At 39.8% G+C, this 24,677-nt stretch overlaps 2 protein-coding genes across 3 annotated transcripts; one reads left to right on the top strand and one right to left on the bottom strand.

Annotated features, from left to right (window-relative positions):
- The first annotated feature begins 11,210 nt into the window (after positions 1 to 11,210).
- LOC103437611 (uncharacterized) lies at positions 11,211 to 16,573 on the top strand. Of its 2 annotated transcripts, none has more exons than XM_008376093.4 (7): positions 11,211 to 11,732; positions 12,341 to 12,588; positions 12,868 to 13,026; positions 13,180 to 13,336; positions 13,493 to 13,635; positions 13,785 to 13,820; positions 15,688 to 16,573. In XM_008376093.4, exons 1-7 carry the CDS (start codon positions 11,657 to 11,659, stop codon positions 16,423 to 16,425), a joined length of 1,557 nt encoding a protein of 518 aa, XP_008374315.2. In that variant the 5' UTR covers positions 11,211 to 11,656; the 3' UTR covers positions 16,426 to 16,573. The 2 variants fall into 2 exon arrangements, with proteins under 2 accessions (XP_008374315.2, XP_017188479.2); XM_017332990.3 differs by having other exon boundaries at positions 11,280 to 11,732; positions 12,341 to 12,701.
- Positions 16,524 to 19,214, bottom strand: LOC103437610 (short-chain dehydrogenase RED1). Its single transcript, XM_029104262.2, has 3 exons — positions 18,741 to 19,214; positions 17,390 to 17,549; positions 16,524 to 17,082 (listed from the first exon to the last, which is right to left on the bottom strand). The coding sequence occupies exons 1-3, from the start codon at positions 19,075 to 19,077 to the stop codon at positions 16,746 to 16,748; spliced, it is 834 nt and encodes a 277-aa protein (XP_028960095.2). The 5' UTR covers positions 19,078 to 19,214; the 3' UTR covers positions 16,524 to 16,745.
- Between the last annotated feature and the right edge of the window lie 5,463 nt (positions 19,215 to 24,677).

Below are 24,677 nucleotides of genomic sequence, written 5' to 3'. Positions count from 1 at the left end.
GGCCAACAACCTTTAGCCTTGTCCAAGCTAGTTTTCAAGGTTCACTTGATTATTTTGTTGATGGCTTCAACTTGTCCATTAGACTGGGGATGAGCTGGGGAGGCAAACCATAAGTTGATGTTGAACTTAGAGCAGAACATCTTGAACTTATTGTTGTCGAACTGTCACCTGTTGTCAATGACAATCGCATTGGGAATGCTGAATCTGTAAAGGATGTTCTTCCATACGAAGTCTTCTATTTTTGCCTCAGTAATGGTTGCCAAGGGTTCTACTTCGGCCCAGTTTGTGAAGTAGTCAACTGCAACGATTGCATAGCGAACTTTGCCCTTCCCTGTAGGCATTGGGCGGTTCAAATCAAGTCCCTATTGGGCGAAGGGCCAAAGGCTGTTCATAGGAGTGAGCGGTTCGGGAGGGGAGTGAGGAATAGTTGCGTAGCGTTCATATTTATCACATGAATGGGATATTCTGATGGCATCTTGGTGGAGTGTTGGCTAGTAATATCCTTGGCGAAAAGCCTTGTGTGCTAAGGATCGAGATCCAGCATGATCTCCGCAGACTCTTTCATGTATTTTCTGAAGGACAGTTTCCGCCTCTGCGGGCGTAAGGCATCTTAGGTATGGTAGGTTAAAACCCCGCTTGTAGAGTTTGTCATTAATGATCAAGTAACAGGTAGCCTTGTATCGAATCTGCTTAGCTTGGACTTTGTCATTTGGAAGGGTGCCATGAGAAAGGAATCTATAAATCGGGGTAATCCAACTATCCCCCTGTTGTAAGTTGCACACTTCCGCAGCCATGGTGCTTGGTGCTACCAACAATTCGACTTGAATTTTTCTCCCAATCTTGTCTTCCACCGCTGAGGACTATTTGCCGCTTGAGGTAATCCAAAACATCTACATGACTGTTTGCCGCTCGAGGAATTTGGGTGATCTGGTAGTGGAAGTGCTTAAGCAACAATTGTGTTTGTGCCAGATATGTTGCCATGAAGCTATCCTTAGCGTCAAAGTTGTTGGTGACCTAGTTAACCACCAATTAGGAGTCACTGAAGATATCAATTCGTTTAACCCTAAGGTGTTTGGCCAAACGTAAGCCTGCTAGAAAGGCTTCATATTATGCCTCATTGTTCGACGCCTTGAATTTGAAACGAAGAGCATACTCCATCGCCACTTTGTCAAGGGTCGTAAGGACTAGTCTTGCTCCACAACCCTATTGGTTGGACGAGCCATCAACATATAGACTCCATGCTGGGTCTGTTGGTTCTATTTTCTAAGCTTCCGAGGGTAATGAAACCACTTCTTTAGGCGTAGAAACAATGTCAACAAGATATGTGAAGTCGGCGATGAAGTCTACCATTCCTTGGCCCTACTCAGCTGGCTTTGGTTGTTAGGAGATGTCAAACTCACCCAATGCTATCGCCCATTTGATCATTCACCCGGAAGTGTCAGGACTTTGGAGTATCTGTCAAAGAGGAAGATTGGTAAGCACGATGATGGAGTGTGCTTGGAAGTAAGGGCGAAGTTTTCGAGCAGACATGACCAATGCTAGAGCCAATTTCTCAATGTTGGAGTATCGTGTCTCCGCATCTTGTAAGGCCTTACTAGCGTAGTAGACAGGCCGTTCGACATTACCATCTTTTCGGATGAGAACGGAACTTACTGCTGAAGTCGATACCGACAGATAGATAATGAAAGTGTCACCAACCTCAGGTTTGGAAAGCATAGGGGCTTTACTCATGTAGTCTTTGAGGTTCTTGAATGCCTCAGCATATTCATCAGTCCATGTAATGTACTTCTTACTTCCCTTAAATGCTTTGAAGAAAGGAGCACATATGTCTGTGGCCTTAGAAATGAACCTAGTTAAGGCTGCCACCTTACCAGTAAAGCTCTGGATGTTTTTTGAAGTTACCGGTTCCTTCATCGAGGATTGCTTTGATCTTCTTGGGATTAGCCTCAATGCCTCGTTGGCTTATCATGAACCCTAAGAATTTGCCAGAGCCTACGTCGAAGGCACATTTGTTGGGGTTCAACCTCATTCGATACCTCTTCAGAATGGTGAAAGTTTCAGATAGGTTGGTGATGTATTGGTCAGCATGTTTGCTCTTGATTAACATATCATCAACGTAAACTTCCATGCTCTTCCCAATCTGTTCGGCGAACATTGAATTGACCAGTCTCTGATAAGTCGCTCCTGCATTCTTTAGGCCGAAGGGCATAACTTTATAGCAATATAGTCCCCTGTCAGTAGCGAAGGCTGTGTGTTCTTGGTTTAGAGGGTTCATGAGTATTTGGTTGTATCCTAAGTAAGCATCCATGAAGCTGAGGAGTTCACACCCTGCCGTAGAGTTTATAAGTCTGTCTATGAGAGGAAGAGGAAAGCTATCATTCGGGCATCCTTTGTTTAGGTCAGTGTAATCGACATACATTCTCCATAGGACATTTTGGAGCAGGAGACTTTCCTTGGTTGGATTCTTTTTAACAAGGACAACATTTGCTACCCACGTTGGATAATTGACTTCGCGAACGAAACCTATGCCTTTGAGTTTTTCAACTTCTACCTTCAGTACCTCGTACCGTTCAGCGTCATAGGATCTTCACTTCTGTTTCACTGCTTAGTCTTGGGATCAATACTTAACCAATGACAGATGATATCGGGAGAGATGCCTAGCATGTCCTCGTATGACCAGGCGAAGACCTCAATGTTCTCTTGCAAAAAAGAGATCAATGCTAACCGAATGGTTGGTGACAAGGTGGTGCTAATCTTCACCATGAGATCCGGATAATCTTTTGAGATATAGACCTTCTCCAACTCTTCAGCGGGTTGTGCTTGCTGGGTGAAAGAGTCATCTCAAGGATTGTCGGGTTGACTGTTGCCACCGTGAAGATCCAAGTTGGCTTCGTTTGAGCTGGTCTTTATGACTTGGTCATGTATAGAAATTGTTTCCTTGGGCACATGCAGGTGATGTTGCTTGATTGAAGTGTTGTAACATGATCGTATACTAAGTTGATCTCCTCTGATGTAACCATTGCCATAGGGGGTTGGAAATTTCATCAACAACATATGTGTGGATACATGACCTTGAGATCATTGATGTCTGTGCGTCCCAAGATAACATTGTATGTCGTTGGACAATCAACCACCAGGAAGTTAATGGTAATGGTAGCTGTGTAAGGGCCTGTACCAATGGTGAAAGGTAAGTGTATGCTCCCCAAAGGTTGCACGATATCAACGGAGAAGCTTATCAGAGGAGAAATCGAGCAATCAAGCAAGTGTTCAGCTATATTAAATGCCTTGAAAGCTTCAACAAATATGATATTGACCGAAACCCCCATGTTTACCAGGATTCGTCGTACTTCAAAGTTGGCTATGTGAGCTTCCATGATCAGTGGGTCGTTGTGAAGGTAGATGATACCTCTTTCTTCCTCAGGGTAGAAACATATTAGATCCCAGTTAGGCTTTTGATACTTGCCTCCCCTGATGTCTTCCACGTGAAACACTTGGTAGCCAGACCTTAAAGCTTGTTCATTATTTTTCATGGCCCTGTTGGAAGATTTAGATATGGGTGTGCCACCACTTATGGAATATATCACATTTACCTGGCGTTAGTTACAGGGTTTCCTTCACGTGCCAAAGCTTCAATATGATCATGAAGCGTGATACAATTGTCGCCGTCATGGCCGTTATGCTCGTGGTAGCAGCAAAATGTGCCCATGTTCTTCGTGGGCTTGTAACTCGGCTGCCTCGGCATTGTCTTCGGTATCAGGTGTGCTATGCTGGGGTAAATGGCCACGCATGTGGCGTTCAAAGGTGTGTATGTCTCATACCTCGGGGTAGGGCATGTCCTGACACGTGCTTGGCCCACTGTGTTGACTGCCTTTTACTAAAATGAGATGGTGAGGATGAAAATCTTTCCTTTTGCCCTGAGATTGATATGTCTGTTGACTTGGCGAAGTATTAAGTAAGGCAAGAGGAGGCACCGTTGCCGTTTGGAAGGTCGAGGTCTTCTCATTTGGTTGGATCTGGCTTCCACTCCCTACTTGCTGATAAGGGGTGGCTGTGGGGGGTTTCCCTTGATATGTCCTTGCCTCGGTGGAGGCATGCTTATAAGCCTGGGCCATCACCTCAGAGTAAGTCTTTCAAGTGTTGGCATTGATCATGTACTTAAAGAAATAGTCACGTAAGCCTGCCATGAAGGCTTTCAGGGCAGTCTTGTCGTCGGCCTTGGCACAACTGGAATACTTATGGCTGAAGCGGCCATCATACATGCATAATGACTCGTCTGGCTTTTGGCGAATAGTGTACAAGTCATCCGCAGAGTGCAAGCGATCAGTTTAGAAAATGTGTTGAGAAACAAACAGTTTCCTCAATTCCTCAAATGAGTCTATCGTCTCAGGTAGAAGACGGCAATACTAGATTAGAGCTCCACCAGAGAGGGTAGAGGGGAAGAGAAGACATTGTTCTTTTTCGATGTGCATCTGGTATGCCATGGTGGACTAAAAAAGGTTAAGGTTTTCAATCGGGTCATTCTTTCCAATATAGAGTTGCAAGCCAAGCTTCTCCTTTGTCTTTGCTTGGATGAGGGTGTCGAGGATCCTCCTTGTAAGAGGGCCAGGCCTAGGTTGGTTCCAATCAGGTGTCTCAGCTTGTCGTTCGGCCTTCAACTTATTTACTTCCTTAAGAAGCTGTAGGACAAAAGGGTCCTGAGTGGAGTCATGTACCACTGGAGCTTTATTTCGTAAATCTCCATCTCCTCTTGGAAGTATGAAGGTTTGATCAAGAGCATGTGATTTTTCCCTAGACTCACCGTACTAACTTCCAAGGTATGTTTGTCGGAACATCTCTGAGTCCCCTATACCTTTGTGTTTCTCCAGGACTTGTTACCCCTTCCCCAAATTGGTAGCCGGCCTGGGACATGGGAGGGGACCGAGTTTTTCAGAGACCCTTGGGTCATTGATCTTCGGGCTTACATGGATGGGATTGTCTCGACGTTGCTTTAGGAAATCTCGACAATCATAAAAGACGGTTTTCGATCCTTCCACTCCTTCTGTAAGAAGGTGTCTTCCTCTACTTCTCCTGCTTCGAGTCGAAGCAGCTAGGTTGAGAGAAGTCTCATGTTGATCAATGTTCTGATGATTAGCTCGCTTCTCATCAGGGATACCTATGTCGAAGGAAGGTGACCCTCCGTGTTGGGGGGCACCTAGATGATGGTTGATGTCCACAGGGGTAACGAGCTCGTGTGTTTGAGTATGCCTAGTTTCGTGGAGCGTCTCAAAGAGCTTTCTCATATTGCTCCTAAAAGACCTCATTCTTCATTGATATCTTGTTGTTCTAAGCTTCTAGCTCATCGACTTTAGCTTGAAGAGCAACCTTCTTTCCTTCATTCTTTCGTTGCCTCGCACCAAGTACAAGAGGGGTGTCATTATGCGTGCTGTGGCTTTCTTCACTCCCCATGTTGGAAAGGGATGCCTGGTCAAAAGAAAGTGTACGAATGGTGGAAACCACTTTAACAAAGCTGAAAAGAGTGGGAAGAAGTGTCGTTCCCACAGACGGCGCCAAATGTTGATGCACAAAATCAGCGAGGACTTTGGTACAACAAAAAATGTTAAGTTTGTGACCTTCGCTAGATTGCTCTGGTCACTAGTGTGGATAAGTATGTAAATGGATAGAGACAGGGAAGCAAACATAAGATGTACGTGGTTCACCCAGATTGGCTATGTCCACAGAGTAGAGAAGTTCTCATTAATTGTGAAGGGTTTACACAAGTACATACGTTCAAGCTCTCCTTTAGTGAGTACTAGTGAATCATTTAGTACAAATGACATTAGGAAATATTGTGAGAGAATGATCTCTATTTATAGAAGAGAGTTTCTAGTTTCATTCTGACATTGACACGTGTCGTGTTGTGATTGACTTCTGATGTTGACACGTGTCGCGCTATGATTGGCATCTGATGTCGACATGTGTCGCGCTGTGATTGGCCTCCTGGTTGGAGGGAAACTCTTCTGGGTCCTTGACGGTATAACGTTGACTGGTGCTCAGTAGTTTCGGGATTGGTCAAGTATGGTACAAACAAGTATCTATTACAATACATAGGTAAGAACATCACATTCAATCATCAATTTGAAATCATATTTGAGCATTTCAATAAATAATACTAGCATCTAGGGGTGGGTTCAGTTTATTCGATTTGATTTTTTGTTGAGTCCTAAACCGAACTGAAACTTCAGTTCGGTTCAGTTCGGTTTATATAAAAGATCATATAAACTAATCCTATTCTATCAACAACTTAATTGCAAAGAAAAATGATCATCGTATCCATTCAAAAAGCAAACAAATAGAGAAGTTCTTCCATGTTCCAAAGCCTTGCAAAACTTTCCTCTATAACCAATGAAATATCCTCCCTAATTGAACCAAGTATGTTCCTTGAAAAAGCCCTAGGTTAGTTTCAAACTTGGCAACACAGTTTCACAAAAGAAACATCATGGGCATACATTCATAAAATGTAAAAGGATTCGGTTCAGTTTTCGAACCTCCAAAACCGAAACTGAACCAATAATGTTCGGTTCTGTTTTTTTTTGTTTTCGGTTTTTCGATGTTTGGTCCAGTTTTTTTCATTTTTCGTGTTTTTGAACCCACCCCCACTAGCATCTACTAGTTTGGCTATAACATGCAAGTGGACATAGGCATCTACATGTGCATTGCTAGCATGCTAAATAAATTAGTAGCATTTACTTGTACATGTAGCCTTTACTAGAAATATATAATAACAAGCAAATATCCTACGGCCGTAGTTAGCTATACTCGATATATAAGAGACCATGTGATGAAATAAATCACCAATATAAATAAATCAATTAAATGGTCATCTCACCATTCCCTATTTTAGTCTCATCCAAGACTAAATTAAAATAGATAAGCTTATCAAAACAGTTTAAAGGGATCCACTCATAAAAATTTTGAGTGCGTCTCTTCAACAGACGCCTTGCCTTTGTCTAGGCTACTCAAGCTTGCACTTGAAAACCATATCTTTAGTACTCATCTAAGTAAGTCCTAAAGTTCTCTAATTCAAACGTGATAAACAACTCCGAATTCGTAAAAATGGAGTACACGCATGATTTGGGATATCAAATAACCTAAGGCCAAGTCTTGAGTCCCTACGTGCTGCCTCAGTGACATTATGTGCCGGTGTACGCACCGCTGTCATTGGCAGACCTGTCACCATACTTGTCGCCGCAGACGACGAGTATGCCGTTGCAGGTGGCCATATGTGGGCGAGTGTGTGAACCGAGAATGTGATAGAATATACCTTCTCTGTTGGAGATTCTATCATCTCTAACTGTAATCATCGTTGCGTCTATTATAGTTAACGCCGATGGCCATTCGCCTATCATCAGGTCACCAACTTCCTTAACCTTTCAACACTAGACAAGCATCGGCCCCATACATGGTCTTACAACTTTGCAGAGACTTGTGTTTTTGGTAGTTATAAGGCTATTTTGCCGAGTTCCTTAGAAAGAGTTGTCTCACGCCCTTAGGTATACTTTACCTACCCAAACTCACCTCCATGACATCGAGTCCCAACTCAAACTCACCAGAGAGTCTTGGTGACTCGACTTCTCCTACTCCTGGACTCTGATTCCCACATACAAGGCCATCATTAAGTTCATCAGGTTATGGTGATTTAGTTTGGGGTCGAGTTTTGGTCGAAGTTGGGTGGTGGTGCTCGGAGCTTAAGAGAGTGAGAGAGTCATGACTTAGTGAAAGAGAGGTGTTACATAATTGGGAAGGAGGAAGAGAGAGTGAACGAGAGTAGAGTGAGAACCAACTTTAAAATTTTCAAGGAAATTACAGTTTTGCCCTCCAACTTCCAAAAATCACAACTCAACTTTCGTAACTCTTAATCCGATTAAACTTTCGCCCGCACAATTGGGAGTATAAAAACTAATTTAATAAAATAAGAAAATACGATAAATTGAAATTAAACTTAGAGGTCCACATTTATTCAAGACATCCACACTAGGGGCATTTTGATTATTGCATACTTTTCGGGAATAAAATACATTATTTTAAGGTACAGGTTATAACAAGCTGCTTATTAGCAGTTAGCACTACAAAAGTAACTACTTTCTATGGAAGAAATTGAAGGACAAGTGGCATGAGGGACATAGGGAATAATAACATTGGAATCCGGAACATAAAGACATCAGGCGCTGCAAAACTAAACTTTGCATCTCTAATATATTAGATGTCACCTTGCTAGTAGATTCATCAAACAGAATTAAAGGTTGCACTTCAATGTACTTGGCTGAATAAGAATTTTCTAGATGTGCTAGTCATTCTTGTTTGGGCTAAAATCAAACAATGGGCCTGTCCAACTCCTAGCCAAAAAACACTAGATTTAAGTGTAAAAGTTTATTGGGTGTTTATTTGAATAGTGCCAAGCCCAGTTTTTGAAAAACACTTTATGACATGTCATTGTGAGTGGCAAAAAACCCTCTTTCACATAGAAAGAAGGTTGCTCAGTCATTTTTATAGAAGAAATAGCATTTTTCAGCGGCAAACTTGTCGTTTTGAGATGATAAAAGCTCGAGTTAGCAAGAGGAAACTTATCCTCTGACATCAATTACAACAACAACTTGGATTTGAGGGAATGAACCGAGAGGGAAAAGCTTACTCTAGAAGTATGAGGTGGTTTTATAAAAGGTAGCAAAAAGAAAGAAGGAAAAATACTTTACAGTGGTGAACTTGTAGTTTTGAGCGGATAAAAGCTCGAGTTAGCAAGAGGAAAATTATCCTTTGACAGTAATCACATCAACAACTTGGATATGAAGGAATAAACTGAGAGGGAAAAGCTTACTCCATAAGTAGAAGGTGGTTTTATGAAAGGCAACAAAAAGATAGAAGAAGAAGACTCAACTCAATATACAAAAAGACATTAAAGCTCTACAAGCCTACTCTTACAAATTCCTTTTGTATTGCTCTGCTACATTACTTGTAGTATCGATTCCCTGATTCCTTGTAGTAAGTTCTCTTTCACAAACACTTTCTACATATACTAGCATTTGGACGATCGGTGAACAAATTTGCCCGACTGTGAATAAAACTTGCCTAAATATGTTTAATAGTTGCCCGATCAATTGTATTAGCTGTTTATTTTCAAGAAAATATTTCAAAATCTTATACTAAAATATTCAAAAATTCTTATATTTTAGTCTTTGCAAAAGTCTCCACAATCTCATGCAATTTATCACTTAAGAAAATATTTTCAAATTCTTTCAAATCCTAATGTGAATATAGCTCCCTTAAAGTGATTTTGGGTCTTTTATTCCTATTGATAATTGGTTTTTTAAAGTGAAACATTAACTTCTTTTAGGCTTCACCTTGAAACTCAACTTTAATATCTTGTGAAACTCAATTTGTGCCATTTTGCCAATGAAACTCAATTTTTGCATACCTTTGCCTTTTTTTTTCTGTTGTAAAGGGGTAGATGTAACATCCCACATCACCCAAAGGAGTGATCCTTAAATGTATATTCCCATCCCTAACTAGCACGAGGTTTTTTGGAAGCTCACTGGCTTCGAGTTCCGTAGGAACTCCGAAGTTAAGCGAGAAGGAGGCCATAGCACTCCCAGGATGGGTGACCCATTGGGAAGTTGCTCGTGAGTTCCCAAAAACAAAACCGTGAGGGAATGATAAGCCCAAAGTAAACAATATCGTGCTACGCTGGTGGAACGGGCTCGGGATGTGGTGGACCTGGGCCGAGATGTGACAAGAACCCTTCAGGTCTACTTAGCTGAGATTTCTTATCGTCGAAGGTTCGTGGTGATCCTTAATACTGGAAATTATTTCTAGGGTATGATTCCTAATTCACTATTCTGTACTTACTTATGCTCTAACATCACATATACAATGGGTTTATTCCCACTCACCAGTGCACTCTGGTATTTAGGCACTATTAGGTTTAAATTTATTCACAATTTTTCCACATCATCACACTTTATGGCTTCGTCACATTTCAGGTGTCGGCTAGCACATCTCGATTCGGAGTCCCAGTGGATATTCCGGGTCGGGGTGTGTTAGTTGGTATTGGAATGGTAAGCCCAAAGTGGACAATATCGTGCTACGGTGGTGGAACAGTCCTGGGATGTGGTGGACCCAGGCCGAGATGTGACAAGAATGGTATCAAAGCCAATCTCTGCCAGGAAGTGTGCCGACCAGGACGTCAGGCCCCTACGGGGGGTGGATTGTAACATTCCACATCGTCCGGTGGAGTGATCCTTAAATGTATATTCCCATCCCTATCTAGCACGAGGCTTTTTGGGAGCTCACTGGCTTCGGGTTTCGTAGGAACTCCGAAGTTAAGCGAGAAATAGGCCATAGCACTCCCAGGATAGGTGACCCACTCGGAAGTTACTCGTGAGTTCCCAAAAACAAAACCGTGGGGGAATGGTAAGTCCAAAGCGGACAATATCATGCTACGGTGGTGGAACGGGCTCGGGATGTGGTGGACCTAGGCCAAGATGTGACAGTAGACCAAAAACTGTTTAGCCTTATGTGTTGTTCTATTTTTTTTTTTTTTTTGAGTAAAAAATTATTTGATTTTCCAATATTTTGTCCTCATTTAAAATGGGTAATTCGGAGATTTTCTTTTGATACAAAAATATATTTATACTAAAGGGTGAGGCAACAAATTGGTATCGAACTTTGCATCTATAATATTTGAACTTAAATCCTCTCACTTAAATTGAAAAAGAATATCATTAAATTGTAGCGTGATTGGCAACTTAGAGATTCGCTTTTCTTTTTTTTTTCTTTTTTTTAATAAAACTGTAGACATCGAAATTTCGGTGAAATTAATGTTGTGTTTACAAAAACGATAACATTAGTAGGTTAAATAGTTAGTTGTTAAGAGAAAGAGAATCGATGGGGATGAGTGAGTTGTTTGCATATCTATTTTTAGTTGTGTGTGTTTCAGACAAGGGGTGTGATATTCATACACTCTATTTTACTTCTCACACACTCCTCATTAATTTTTGTCATTTGATATTCTTTAATTCATTTCCGACGACATAAAACTCAGAAGGTATGTGAAAAGTAAAAAAGAATGTGTAGATAGCACACCCCTTCAGACAAAACCTCACTTTTTCCCTCAACAAAAAGTCAAAATATTGCGCCAAATGTCCCTATAACTCACTAACACCCCATTAAAAATAAATAAATAAAAGGAAAAAAAAAACGACCTTTTTTTATCTTCAACTCTGTCTTTGAAACGTTTCTCTTGGCTTGGGACCGGCAACTAAAAAATCGAAAACCGTTTCTAGGGTTTTGCAAATTCAGCAATTCTTCTCTTTATAAATCAATCCCGCCTTAACCTCCCATAAAAATTTGGCATTCTATAATTTTGCTCGACGTAGTCGTATTCCCCAGTGCAACATTTCTCAACTCTGATTCTTTCTTCCTCTACATTTGTTCCAATCCTCTTGCTGCCTTTCGCTAACTAGAGCTCTTTCGTCATCGAATTTAGGGTTAAAGTTGAAAAATTTGTGGGGTATTCTGAATTTTCTGCGAAGAGTTTTGTTGTTTTCGAATGATTTTTGGGGCGTTTTGTTTTGTATAAATTGTTGGAGGGGTGGGTGGTGAAAGTGCATTGCTGGAATAGGATATGAATAGTGTATTCAGTGAGCAGATACTTGCAGACAAGCTCTCCAAGCTCAACAGCACCCAGCAATGCATTGAAAGTATCCTTTTTTTCTTTTATTTATTTCATTCGCGGATTTCGCAATGCCCTTTTAATTTTCTCTGAATGAGACTTTCTTGTTATTTGACCTTACTGATGAATTAACATATCTCTGGAGTTGGTAGTTTGGCTTTTCTGGTTTTCTGTTTCGGTTATGCTTGCTTGATAGGGTTACACTTTGAGTTATCTCTCTTTTGACGGAGTTTGCTAAAGTTCGAAATGTAAACAATAGCTGAAACTAAATTCTGAGTTGCTGCTATAAACGAATAAAGGTTAATTTCCCAAATTTATTGCTACTCCACTCTCAATTTGTTTAGTGGTTCAACGACATGGTTTGATAGTTAGACAAAGTAGGCACACAACACCATTCAGTTAACCCTATCGGTATCATTAACTTGCCTCTCAAGATTGGTGGGGTGATGCTTCAGCAGCAAGGATGAAATGAGTTGCGAATGTAGATACTGTTGATTTGATTATAGCACTTTTCTTTTTGTAATTTTTTTTTTAAGGATGAGTTAGAACAATATCCAGGTGTATATTTGTTGTTATCTTGTATGAATTCTGAGGAAGTGATGCTTAATGTCTGCGTTGCCTTGACCTTGTAATAAGCTTTGTCGCATTGGTGCATATTTCACCGGAGCAAAGCAGAACTGGTTGTTGAAACATGGGATAAACAATTCCATAGTGCACAGATGGTTCAGAAAGTTCCTCTCTTGTATCTTGCAAATGACATCCTGCAGAACAGTAAGCGGAAAGGAAACGAATTTGTTGCTGAGTTTTGGAAGGTTCTTCCAGCCGCTCTCAAAGTTGTTCACGAGCAAGGCGATGATCATGGAAAGAAAGTTGTATCTAGATTAGTAAGACCCTCCTTTGATTTTGTTTCATATAACCAACCCAGACACCAACAGCATGACCTGTAACTGTAATTGAAAATTCAAGTTCTGGAATTTGGAGTTGGGTATTGGGTTTGGTCAGTATTCTCTTTTAAATCTTCTTCCCTTCCTCTTTACCTGGCCTAAGGAATGCAATTTTAATTATGTGAACCAATTTAAGAATATTTGACCAACTGGTTATTATTCTCTTTTAAGATGTAAAGCAGAATGGCTTAACTTTGTTGTCGCTTACAAAATTGATAGGTTGGTATTTGGGAAGAGAGACGAGTATTTGGGTCTCGTACCAGGAGCCTCAAAGAACTAATGCTTGGGGAAGAACTGCCTCCACCATTGGAACTCAGTGGCAAAAAGCGCTCACGTTCAGTCAGAATTGTAAAAAGAGACTCACGCTCTATCAGAACGGTGAGAAAAAGGGCCTGCTCTTACTTTTCTCATTTTGCTTCATTTTATTTCTTTTGGACTACCATCCCTGTTTAAATAAATCTTTGCTCAATTTTTTGCTCGTACATTTGTAATTGTTGAAAGATTTCTAACTTCATGTTATTTGGAAAATAGAAACTTTCTATTGGAGGCCCGGCTGAGAAGATTGTATCCGCATTTCACTTGGTGATCAGTGAACATCCCACTGAAGATACTGAGATGAGTAAATGCAAGTCTGCAGCTCACCGTGTAAGGAAGTTGGAGAAAGATGTTGACATTGCCTGTACTAATGGTAAACTAACAATTCTATACAGTGAACATTTATGATATTAACTAGAGTAATTGACAGTATATATTGTCAGCTGTTTCCAAATTACATCCTTTTAATGGAATCTTGCCTTGATTTTTAAGATTGTTGTTTCTGATGCATATTTTCTTTTATCTTCAGCAAAAGATCCAAAGTGGAAAACTTTAGCAAAAGAAGTAGAGGAGGAAGAAAATATTTTGAAGCAGTGTATCGATAAACTTAAATTAGTTGAAACAAGTAGAGTAGCACTTGTATCTCAATTACAAGAAGCTCTGCATGAACAGGTATCCAATCATACTATCATTTTCTTTAATTATTGAGTATGTTTTCAATTCAGCATGCAAATAAGCAAGAATGTAGTGCTCCTTAAACAAGACACTTTGTTTCATGGTGTATGCTTTTGCTGACTTCGTAGAATCATTTCTCTTTTCAGGAATCTGAACTGGAGAACGTTCGAACTCATATGCAGGTATGCCCTCTAATAATTATATTTTTTAAAAAGTTGGATTTTCTGCTTTTCATCTATTAAGTTTTTAAGAGATGTCAGACCACAAAAGAAAAGTTTTAAGAGAAGGGAATGTTAGCATATTATAAATTTCACCATTTGATCATGATTCTATAGTATTTCTTGGGCTAGTCGTGGATTACCTTAGTGGTTAGGGGCCTTCCTCTTCAATCCACTGCGCTAGTGTAGAATATTGCTTTTGCTTGTATAGTATTTCTTGGGAGATTGTTTGATGGATCTGTGGGACATTTTATTTTCATGTTTTAGAATGCTAGAAAACCTCTTATGTCATAAGGTAGCTTCCACTTGACCACCAGAACTGTTACATGAAGCGGCAGCTAAATTTCCTAGACCCAATTGAGGTCATGGACCTGAATCGGTTGATCATTCAAGTGCAATTAAGAGGTAATATAAATGGGTGGATGTGTAGGACTCATTTATGAGCTGCATAGCACCCAAAATAATGAATACAACGAGTTACTGTCCTCTTCCACAGGCAGGTGGAAGTTCTGAGAAGACGGAAATGAAAACAGGATAGAACCTCTCATCATTTTCTTTCTTTTGGAACTGTTCATTTGGTTGGTGTGAGTTTTGATCTCTGGAATTCTCCGAGATAATCTGGACCAAATGTTTTACTGCCACACTTCCTAAAGCAAGAAAGTGACATTCTAATGGGCTTTCATCTTTCCATTACAGTGGCTTGCCTTGATTTTTCTTTTCTAGTACATGGCTTGCCTTCAATCTTAAACGACTTGAAGAGTTATCGTAGTTCTCGAGTGAGCAATTGAACTGATTCTGGAGCATCCTCAGGTTTAGGTATCGTTCCTCCAATGATTGTAGGACCAAGTATTTCTTGGCGAGCTCTAATATGATCAAATTTATAAGTAAGCATTTCTTGTAAAATATGAGAAACACCAAATCTCTCTAGAGCAATCAACTACGGAGAAGAATTTTGACATTAGGACTTTTTTGTGTAATGATGGCCTGCTCTCTCATTGCTCTTGATGCTGTTCTGAGAAAGAACTTTGTGGTCGTGTACTCCAATTCATAACCCGTTTTGTTGTTGTGTACTCCAAGTCATAACCTGTTTAGCTGTTCATGGGCGCAACATGTAGGCTATGTTTGGGTGAGGGGTTTTCAAGTTTCAAGGGGTTGAGGCCAAGCTAGCAAGGAATGGACTACAAAATGTAAGAGGGGATTAGAAATGCACCATGCGAATTACAAAGGCATGTATGAGGGATTTGTAAATGATTCCTTCCAAGTAGTCATTTTCAAATCCCTCTCACATGCCTTTGCAATACTCATGAAATGCATATCTAATCCCCTCTATCTAATTTCGTAGTCTATTTCTTACTACCTGGCCGTCAATTCCGTTGGACTTGGAAATCACCCAAATGTAGCCCGTTTATAGCTGGCCAGGTCCGATTGCGTCATGTCAAGTTTTCAATGACCTTTGTGGTAGTGGATGCATTCAATTCCCATTCTTGAAAGTTCGCTTTGCACTGATATCAGGCTAGTTTTCAGAACCATGGTTGTGATTATGAGGTCATGCAAATCATCCAGTATATTAAAACAGTTGACATGCTGGTGTAGTAATTCCTTAAAGCATACTATCTTGTCGCCTCAGTTTATTTGATGTTGAAATTATTTTACACATGGTTTTTGTCGTATTGTGTCAAAGTATATAGAACATGAGTCTTTCTCTGTCATTAGTGGTTGATTGCAGTTGGTATAGATAGCTGGAACACCATTAGTTAGCTTTATTATTATGACAATAGTGCAAGGTATCCCCTGACTCCGAAGTTGATATGTTATGTTTTGATGACTGTAGGTGGCACAGGCACAGGCAGAAGAAGCCACCAACATGCGGAAGCGGCTCAATGATGAAGATTATGTGTTTAAACCATCAAGTGCGACCAGTCCTTCAACTGATGGAAATTCTATAGGCGGACAAACACCTAGGAAATCAGCTGCAGCCATTGCAGCTTTGGTTGCAGACAAGCTTGCTGCATCAAGTTCTTCTCAATTGATTATGACTTCTGTTCTTTCAACATTTGCTGCTGAAGAAGCGAAGAATGCTGGTCTGACAAAGCCCTCCACGTCTATGCCGGGCACCAATTCAATATCCAAACCTGAGAGGTCAGTGCCAGTTTCAGATGCCAATGTTTTTATGTCATCACAAGCGCCTTCTGTGCAGCCAAACCATTCATACCAATCAGCGTTGGTTCCCCAACTGCAGAATCAAGCCCCAACATCTCAAGGTCAATTTCACATGCTTCCAAACCCGCCATCTCAACAATATTTACAGCCGTCAGGAGGGGTCATGAGCCCGTATGGTTATGGTAGCATTCCACATTTGCCTCTAGGGCCACCACCTCCCCCACCTCATATGGTGAGTCCAATGGTGCCTTTGGCTCAGCAGCCACTGCAAATGAATCAGCAGCCTGTACAAAATAGCCAGCAGCAACTGATACCCTTAACTCAGCCGCCTCCACCCGCTCCTAGTTTCCGGCCACTTCAGCAGCCACCCGGAATGGTGTATTATGCTCATCCTCATCACTCTCAGTGAGTTTGATAACTTAGGTAGACAGTGTAACAAATGTGAGGTTTAAATAATTTAGGTAGGCAGTATAACCAAAGTGAAATTTGAGGAAAAGCATTCTGTAGTGAGATCAAATTTTTGTTTATTCATTTTGGTGTCGCGTTTCATCTCTCAATTTCCCCCCTTGCGGATCTGACATAAACTTATAATTGTAGGTTTTCTTACAATAATCTTGGGTAGTTATTGTAACCAAAAGAAAATCTCATACGAAGTGTCTTTACAATGTGTATAGGAGATCGCAGACACGTAGTGTAGATATATGAACAAAGAGAAAAAAAAGTAACAAGTCAACATTTCATTGCTTTCCTCCATACAAAATCTTTAACGAAGAGTGGCAGATGATATAAGATGGCGAAAATGGTGGCGAGGTGACCGTAGGAGAACCAAGCCGGCGGATTCTTCTGCAGAATGGCAGCCACAGTCTTCTTTGCAAACTCGTCTGATGGGGTTGATTTAGGACCTTGTGAGCTAGTGGCTCTGGCGCGGATTGCTGCTTCGAAAGGCTTGTATAATTTCCATTCGGGCATCTGGTTGTAGCTGGCCAAAGCAGTACGTCCGATGTTTGATCTAATTCCTCCAGGTACAACCGTGATCACACTGATTCCAAAGGGCCTCAGTTCCAATCTAGTAAACATTGATATTTTGAGGATGGTTAGAACCATAAACTGGCGAAATAAAACAATATTAAGACGACAAAGCAGTGTGCAAAATTGGACAAATTCATGTGGCCAACGTGTAGGTCGACTGGGAAGATTTCGCAGAGAAGTTCAACTACATATCTTAACATTATTCCCCACAAACAGATGATATCTTCAGATGAAATCCCAGAAAAATCAAAACGTTTCATTAACTAGGAACTATTTTGTTGCTAGTACGAGGTTTGTAAACAAAACTTCATTACCGAGCATAACACAAAACACAAAACACAAACCTTAAAGAATCACTGAGTGCATGAAGAGCAGCTTTGGATGCTGTGTAAGCACCAGCCCACGGTGTTGGCGCCGCAACAGTAACACTTCCAACATTTACAATCTTTCCTTTTCTTCTTGATGCCATGTGGGGGATAACAGCTTGTATCAACCTCATGGAACCTAAGCAATAGCATAACATCATGTTTACTAAAAGCACACATGCTATCCATCTGCACAACCTTGATCAAGAATGGAATGACTAATGACTAATCTTTATTATCATTAAGATTAGCAACGTGATCTTCCTGAGTCGTGATATATAATTTGCAGTTTGTCGGAGGCAATGCATATTCCGAAATCAGCATATCTAAGTTTACAAGCTGTTGCATTGCATACAAAAGTCAAAAGAAGATGAATGTTGTTGAAAGAATGATCCAATGCGACTTTTACAGGAGTCTGGAGCACGATGACACCGTTGTATTGACACTAATAGATGATTGCAATCCCTTTCCTTTGAATATATGCACTCGCAACAGTTAAGAAGATGAGATTTCAGAAGATGCATAACTATGATTGCAGTTCTGTTACGCTTAAAGGAACCTGGACTAATGGAGAAACAAGATGAAGAAAACAGATATACATAATATTGGTAGCCACATAAATTCATGTATCCATTTCAGCTCCATGCTAACACATGACACCGACTACCTTTTTCTTCTACTTCTCACATAATTAGAAGAAGGGTTAATTGTACTTTGCACCGCTCCAAAACTTCCATGGCACGGGTACACAAGAACCATGGCGTTCCGTGCCATGAGAAGTCTTTCTCAAGGTTAAGAGCATGTAACATTTGGTCCATGGCATACAAAAACTTACAACCCTTGAAGTTACTAGTTCGTTCAACATTTACCGTCTTAATCAGTCGAACCGTCAAGTTAACCGTTGTTTTTTTGGCTTACATGGACCCAAGATTGATGTCATGCATGTCATCTTTCATTCATCTCCGTATTATCTAGGAGTGACATTTGCACTCCCTCTTACACAATTTGAGCGAAAACCAATGTAATTATCCATCCATAAACTAGTTCACAGGAAAGTGATTTCTACACACCTCGTTTCAACCGGTGCATAACCTGTTAATTTTTGACATTTGAATTGAATAAATCCAAATAAAATCAAGTGACAAAAGTAAACAAGAGGAAAAAACAGGTGTGCAGACATCACTTACCGAGTTTACATTACCCCAATACAAAAGGAAACCAAGAATGATATGACAATACATGAACGAAGAGGAGAGACAATCAGCAAGTATAAATCAAAGATCGATCACAAGGGCAGAAGTGACGAGTGACAAGTTGGAAGAGAGAGTACCGAAAACATTGGTGTTAAAAGTGTGTTGGAGAGCAGAGAGAGGGACCTCAGCGAGTGGACCAACACAATGAACCCCAGCGTTGTTAACCACCACATCAATTCGGCCATACTTCTCTAACACATTCGACACCACCCTCTCCACGCTCTCCTCGGAAACCACGTCCAACTCTTGCAAATAAAATCGCGAGTCCCCTTCAAGATCCGCCATCGATCTCACTGACCTGCTCGTCGCCACCACCACGCAACCCTCTGCGGCGAACGCACGTGCCAGCGCGTGACCTATCCCCCCTTCCGAGCACCCAGTTAACAGAACCACTTGCTGCCCGTACACCTCCATTTCACTGAGTTTTTTTTCCTGGTTAATCGATCTGAAATTAAGAGCCTTTTGCTTCTGTTTTGACGGAAAATTTGGAAAACTAACCAAAATTTGACTCGATAAAGTTTTAATCAATTTTTATAATTTATTATCATTCTAACCAAAATTTAACACAAAACTACTAATATACCCTTTTTAACTAAAATAAGTACAAAACTATGCAGTTTTTTCCCTTAGAAAAATGGGAACTTTAACGAAAAGCTTACGGTACTGTTCATTTTAACGAAAAACCACATTTTTACACTAAAAAGTCAATCTTGGTACTATTCACTTTATCCTTTATTTTGTCCTTATCGTTAAAACTCAAAGTTTTCAAACCTTTTTCATTAGTTTTCCTTATAAAAATACCTTCCCTTTTAGGCATTTGACATTAGAAGTTTCAAAACTGCTTTAATGGGGTTACTCTTACATTACTTTGCAGCTTCTCTCACTCCAACGGCTTTAAAACCTGTCAGCACAAATAGGTCCTCCTCCAAAAACCAAAATTGGAGCTTGAAATTTTCAAATGGCTACTCGTTGTTGAGAAGAAGGAAGAAAATCATAGCTTTGCATCGAAACCGGATGAGGCCACTGGGCCTTTCCCTAAATCCATGCTGCTTAGAGAGGTTGTTATTAATTTAGGCCTGAAGTTATTTTTAGGGAAACTGAACAAAGAGAAAATATGGTTTTGTAATTATTTTAGTTAAGAAAGGGCATTGTCGTATTTTCATGTCAAATTTTGGTTAGAATTATAATAAATTATAAGGGTTGGTTAAAATTCTATTCATGGTTCAAATTTTGGCTAGTTTTCCAAATTTCCTATTTTGACGGTGGTATGTATTTGGGAGTTTTAACAAAACACTTTCGATGCTGTTCACTTTTAACGAAAAACCACATTTATACATTTCTCTGGTACTATTCACTATACCTTTAAAAATGGTTTTTCATTAAAAGGGAAGTTTTTTTTTTTACTTTTCGTTAGTTTTCCTTATGTATTATTCTTTTTAGGTTGGTTTTGATATAGACACTTTGTTTTTTAATTAAATATTTTCCCTACAATTTTGGTGCTCAATTTTATTTCATTTTATCATTCTTGTTATAAACATTGTATTAAAGTGTGATTGTGTAAATTCTAGATTAGATTTAATACTAGTTTTCCTTCTTATTACGACTTGTATTCCTTGCTATAAATAAAGACATCATAGGAAGAATAACACATCATTTATACAACCCCACAAATACATCTCTCTCCCTACTCTCTCTCCTGCGCCTCTCTCCCCCTTGTCAGATTAAAATAAGCCACTCTCCCCCTTGTCAGATTAAAATAAGCCACAACATGTTATCAACACGCTTTTACCGCTGCGCTTAGGAATTTTACGTGAAAATTATTCGTCTTGAATCAGAGGACTGTTACGTTTCAATTATTCTTAATTAATTATATTGATTCATATACTTTTATATATTTAATTTAATTTTTTTTGTGTTGAATGTGATACAAGCTTTGGAGATGGAAAACCGAAATTGAAGAAAGAATTTTCTGCATCAAACCAGTTCATCAATATCATCATGCAATTAGGTTTTTTCCAAAACAATAGTTTTTATCTCGATATTTTTACAGTTCTGATAGCATGAACATTCACCATAATGCATGACCCAACTTTATGTTTTTCAAATTTTAGATTTTACATAACTTGTGTATGCATTATATTCATAATTGTTGAATTATGTGAATTGATATTGCCATGAATTGAATCAAATATCTGTTCCATGCATTAATTGTATAGTTTGATTATGCATGAATTCAATTGAATTGAATTGAAAGAAAAAAAAATTGAAAATTAGGGTTCTAAAACCCACACTGAGCACTGGCCTTGAGTTGCGCCCTGACTTCCGAGCCCAAGCCGAAGCCAGAAGCTCCAAGCCTTTGGAACCTAGACCCATTACGTCATGTTGACATCGTCCACCTGCCCAAAATCTCGACGCCTTTCACGACGTCACATGTATGGCTCGCAACCATGCTCAGCCATAACGATTGCCATTTATGACGACCTGTAGTCGTCGTCGACTTGGAATCGTCGCCAACCATGATTTTGGCCGAGATTCATATGAATCTCCACGGATTTTGAAAACCCCAATTCAAATCCGAGGGTTTTTTGTTTATGGATATCGAGATTTTCTTTCTCCGTCACATCATCGAGGTTCCACGTCAAACCCATGACTCGCTCCATGTTATTTGACTAGAACACGGCCACTTGAAGCAGCGGCGCCAGCCTTTTTCCCTGGTAACCATACCTAGCGAAGATGGGGTGTTCTTGGACTAAAAGCCGAGCCCAGTTAGGCCTTGGTTTCTTCTCAACATGAAAAAAAAAAAGAACAATTTTTTTTCTTCTTCCTTTGGGCTCACTTGAAGTGGTCCATTGCTTTGGCTCGGTTCGCGTGACCTATGGTGTCTCAATGCATTGTGAAGCACATGATCACTGCCCCATATGGTTGTGGTGCTCCTCTGCACTAAAGGGAAATCTATGAGTTTTACACATGGGATTTCGAAATGACTAGCATGCATATACAATTCAAAATTTATATACATAAGCAACGGAAGCATGTTATCAAATAATATCAAAGCTATAGTCATGCAAATCCCCTTCAAGGTTCATAGGTTTATATATAATGCATCTAAAACATTCAAGTTAAGAACTAAGTGAAGGTATAGATCTATACCTCTTGATCTTGATTTTAGACCAAGGATTGACCACCTCCAAGCCCTTTGCTCCTTGAAGTCCTTGAGCCTAGCCTCCCTCCTTGCCTCCTCCACTTTGTTAGTAAGAGTGCTCCAAGGTTCTCCTTTAGTCTCCAAAGGAGAAGACCTCTAAATATCCACACCCACTAGTGTAGTGAGATGGATGGAGGAATAACCAAAAGGGTGAAAGATTGTTAGCTAAATCACCCTCAAGGTGGCCGGCCTTTGGTGTTTTAGAGAGATGTTTCTTTTGCCTCTTTGTTGTTTTAAAACACACAAAAACCCTAAGGAATAAATCTCTATAAAGTTCCTTATATAGACAAAAAGAAACCTAGTCAACAAATTGACTTAATATCTCTCCCTCTCCACTTTAAATGGCCGGCCCCTTTGTGTTGGTTTGGGCTTTGGGCTTTTATTTATTTCTAGTCATCCAATGCTTGAATAAAAGCCCAATGGGTTTAGGCCCAATGGACCCAATTAAACCCGAACGTTTCTTTAAGCCCAAAACGATCTTTTATCGCTTTTATGATTTCTTTAGACTTTCTAAATTAATCACAACACTTAATTAATCCAATTAATTATTTCCATTATCCATTAATTACTCACTACAAGAGTGTATCGGTGTACAATTATTTTAGGTTCTAATTAGCAAGGCAGTGAGGTGATTGACATCAATCCAATTGATTATATTTAATCCAATCACTTAGTGAATTAAAACTTCCTTTTAATTCACCTTTCTTCTTTGATGACTACATTTAATCATCTAGAAGAACTCACAAGCTATGAGTGACATCTAACCATATGTCATAGCTACCCAAGCTAATGTAGAAGTTGTTCGGAGAACCTATTCAGTTGGAATTACAATGTAATTCGATCATTCTCTAAAACAATACTCTCAATCACATTACTAGGGTATGGATATATTATGTCAAACCCCTAATGTGATTATTTCTTCTTATATGATTCTATTGAGTCGTATAGGAATGCTTTCCTTTATTACGCTCGGTACTTCGGCCGAAGGTTCCCGAATCATATCTTAGAGTATTCTTTCTCTCTTATCGAGGATTAGAGATTCCTTGTTGCGCATTCACTTGCCTTCATGACTAAGTGGCTTAACCCCAATTATGCCGTGGACACCCACGAATGGGGTGACTTTGACATAATCAAAGATTAAGTACTTAGCCACAAGACAACGACGATGCCTCAGGTCAAAGGACTACTTACATTATTCCAACCATTAGAGTTACTTGCTTGACATATGAGTAGACCTCCATGCAAGTACTCTCGTTCGATTGTGTTCAGTGAACTCATTCCCTTAATGAGCACCAACATACTTGTCTTAGTGTCACTACACAAATGGGATGAGACTTTCCATTCTTCCATTTGAAGCGGACACAGTATGTACCGGTCTAAGCATTGTCAGTTTCCCTCCGACAATCCAATGACCAGGAACCTTTTTGGACATAATGGTTATGTGAAGAAGGTCTATGTAGTCTAACATCATTAGATTACTTCTTCAATTAATCCATTGTCCATGGATTCATTATTTAGGACATATATCGTTTATTGAGATAGTCCTAATTAGTATCTTTGCCATTTGATGTATAAGAGTCATCTATACATCGATTCATTTGTCCTGAAAGGTTTCTTCCAAAGATTGACTTTCAGGGCATATTTCCAACATACACCGCTCCACACCTAATCACAGCCATACACTAGTGCATCCATGCCTGCGAAGCACACGATTGCTACCTCTATTAGGCTGCTGTATCTTACCTAGTTTTGGGCTTGCTTCCTGACTCTAGGGTTGTGACCATTCCAACCCATTTTTTTGGGATTGGATCCCATTCATTTTCACAATTTTTTAAAGCCCACTAAGGCTTTGGTCCAATGCTTTGGACCACCGATTATATTGCCTATTTTTTTAGGCCTTATGGGTTTTAATTTTTCCACCAAATAATTACTTCAAGTATAATCATAGGCCTCGAAGACCTACTTGTATTATTTGTTGCATATTTTTGTATATATATGCGTTTGTTTGTAGGTACTATGAACCTGAAGTTCATAAACTTTTCTAAAAAAAAATTAATTGAATGGATTTAAGTTTTTGAACTTTTATGCATGTGATTGGTTTAATTAATTTTATTCTAGGTATGGGTAATGGCAAAGTTAGTTGTCTGGCAGATAGTGTAACCGTACACACTATTTTGCGTGAACGCATCTATTTGACTAACTTCGTACCTAAGAATGCACCTCTGATAACCTTTTCAGGTCCATCCAACTTGATCAAATGATACGAAAAGGCCTGTATAATGTTGTCCAATGGCACTATTTTGACCATTCAAGAGGCACTTTATTCTTCATGTTTTGGAACATTAAAGATATTCGAGACAATAATTAGACAATAGCTACCACGTTGAAACCTATGTAGAAAACGAAGTTGAATTTCTGTGCATCATTTCCTACGAATATGGCCAGAAGCGTATTCTAGAGAAGATAGAGTGTATCCCGAATGGTTTGTAAACTACAACCATACGCCTTATAGAGAGCCACTATGTGGTCAGCCTTACCTCAGAGACTGCGCACGAAATTACACTTTGGCATGATCGATTGGGACACCTTAGACGAAGCACGTACATTAGCAGCTAGCAAATCCTCTACCTCTACACAAAAGCGTGGTAGACCTCTTGGTTCAAAAGATTCACACCCCTGGAAGAGGAAACCCATGACACAAGCTGTTGAGCCTACTGTGAATCCGACTGTCGCCTACTCATTCTATCTAACTCATGAGGAAACTCTAGATTACGGAAGTGTCCTTGAAGAGATCAAACCACCTCCTGAGAAT

This window comes from Malus domestica, chromosome 01, assembly GCF_042453785.1.
Source record: "Malus domestica chromosome 01, GDT2T_hap1".
Lineage (NCBI taxonomy): Eukaryota > Viridiplantae > Streptophyta > Magnoliopsida > Rosales > Rosaceae > Malus > Malus domestica.
The sequence above is the reverse complement of the archived record's forward strand: the minus strand, read 5'-3'. Positions and strand labels throughout refer to the sequence as shown.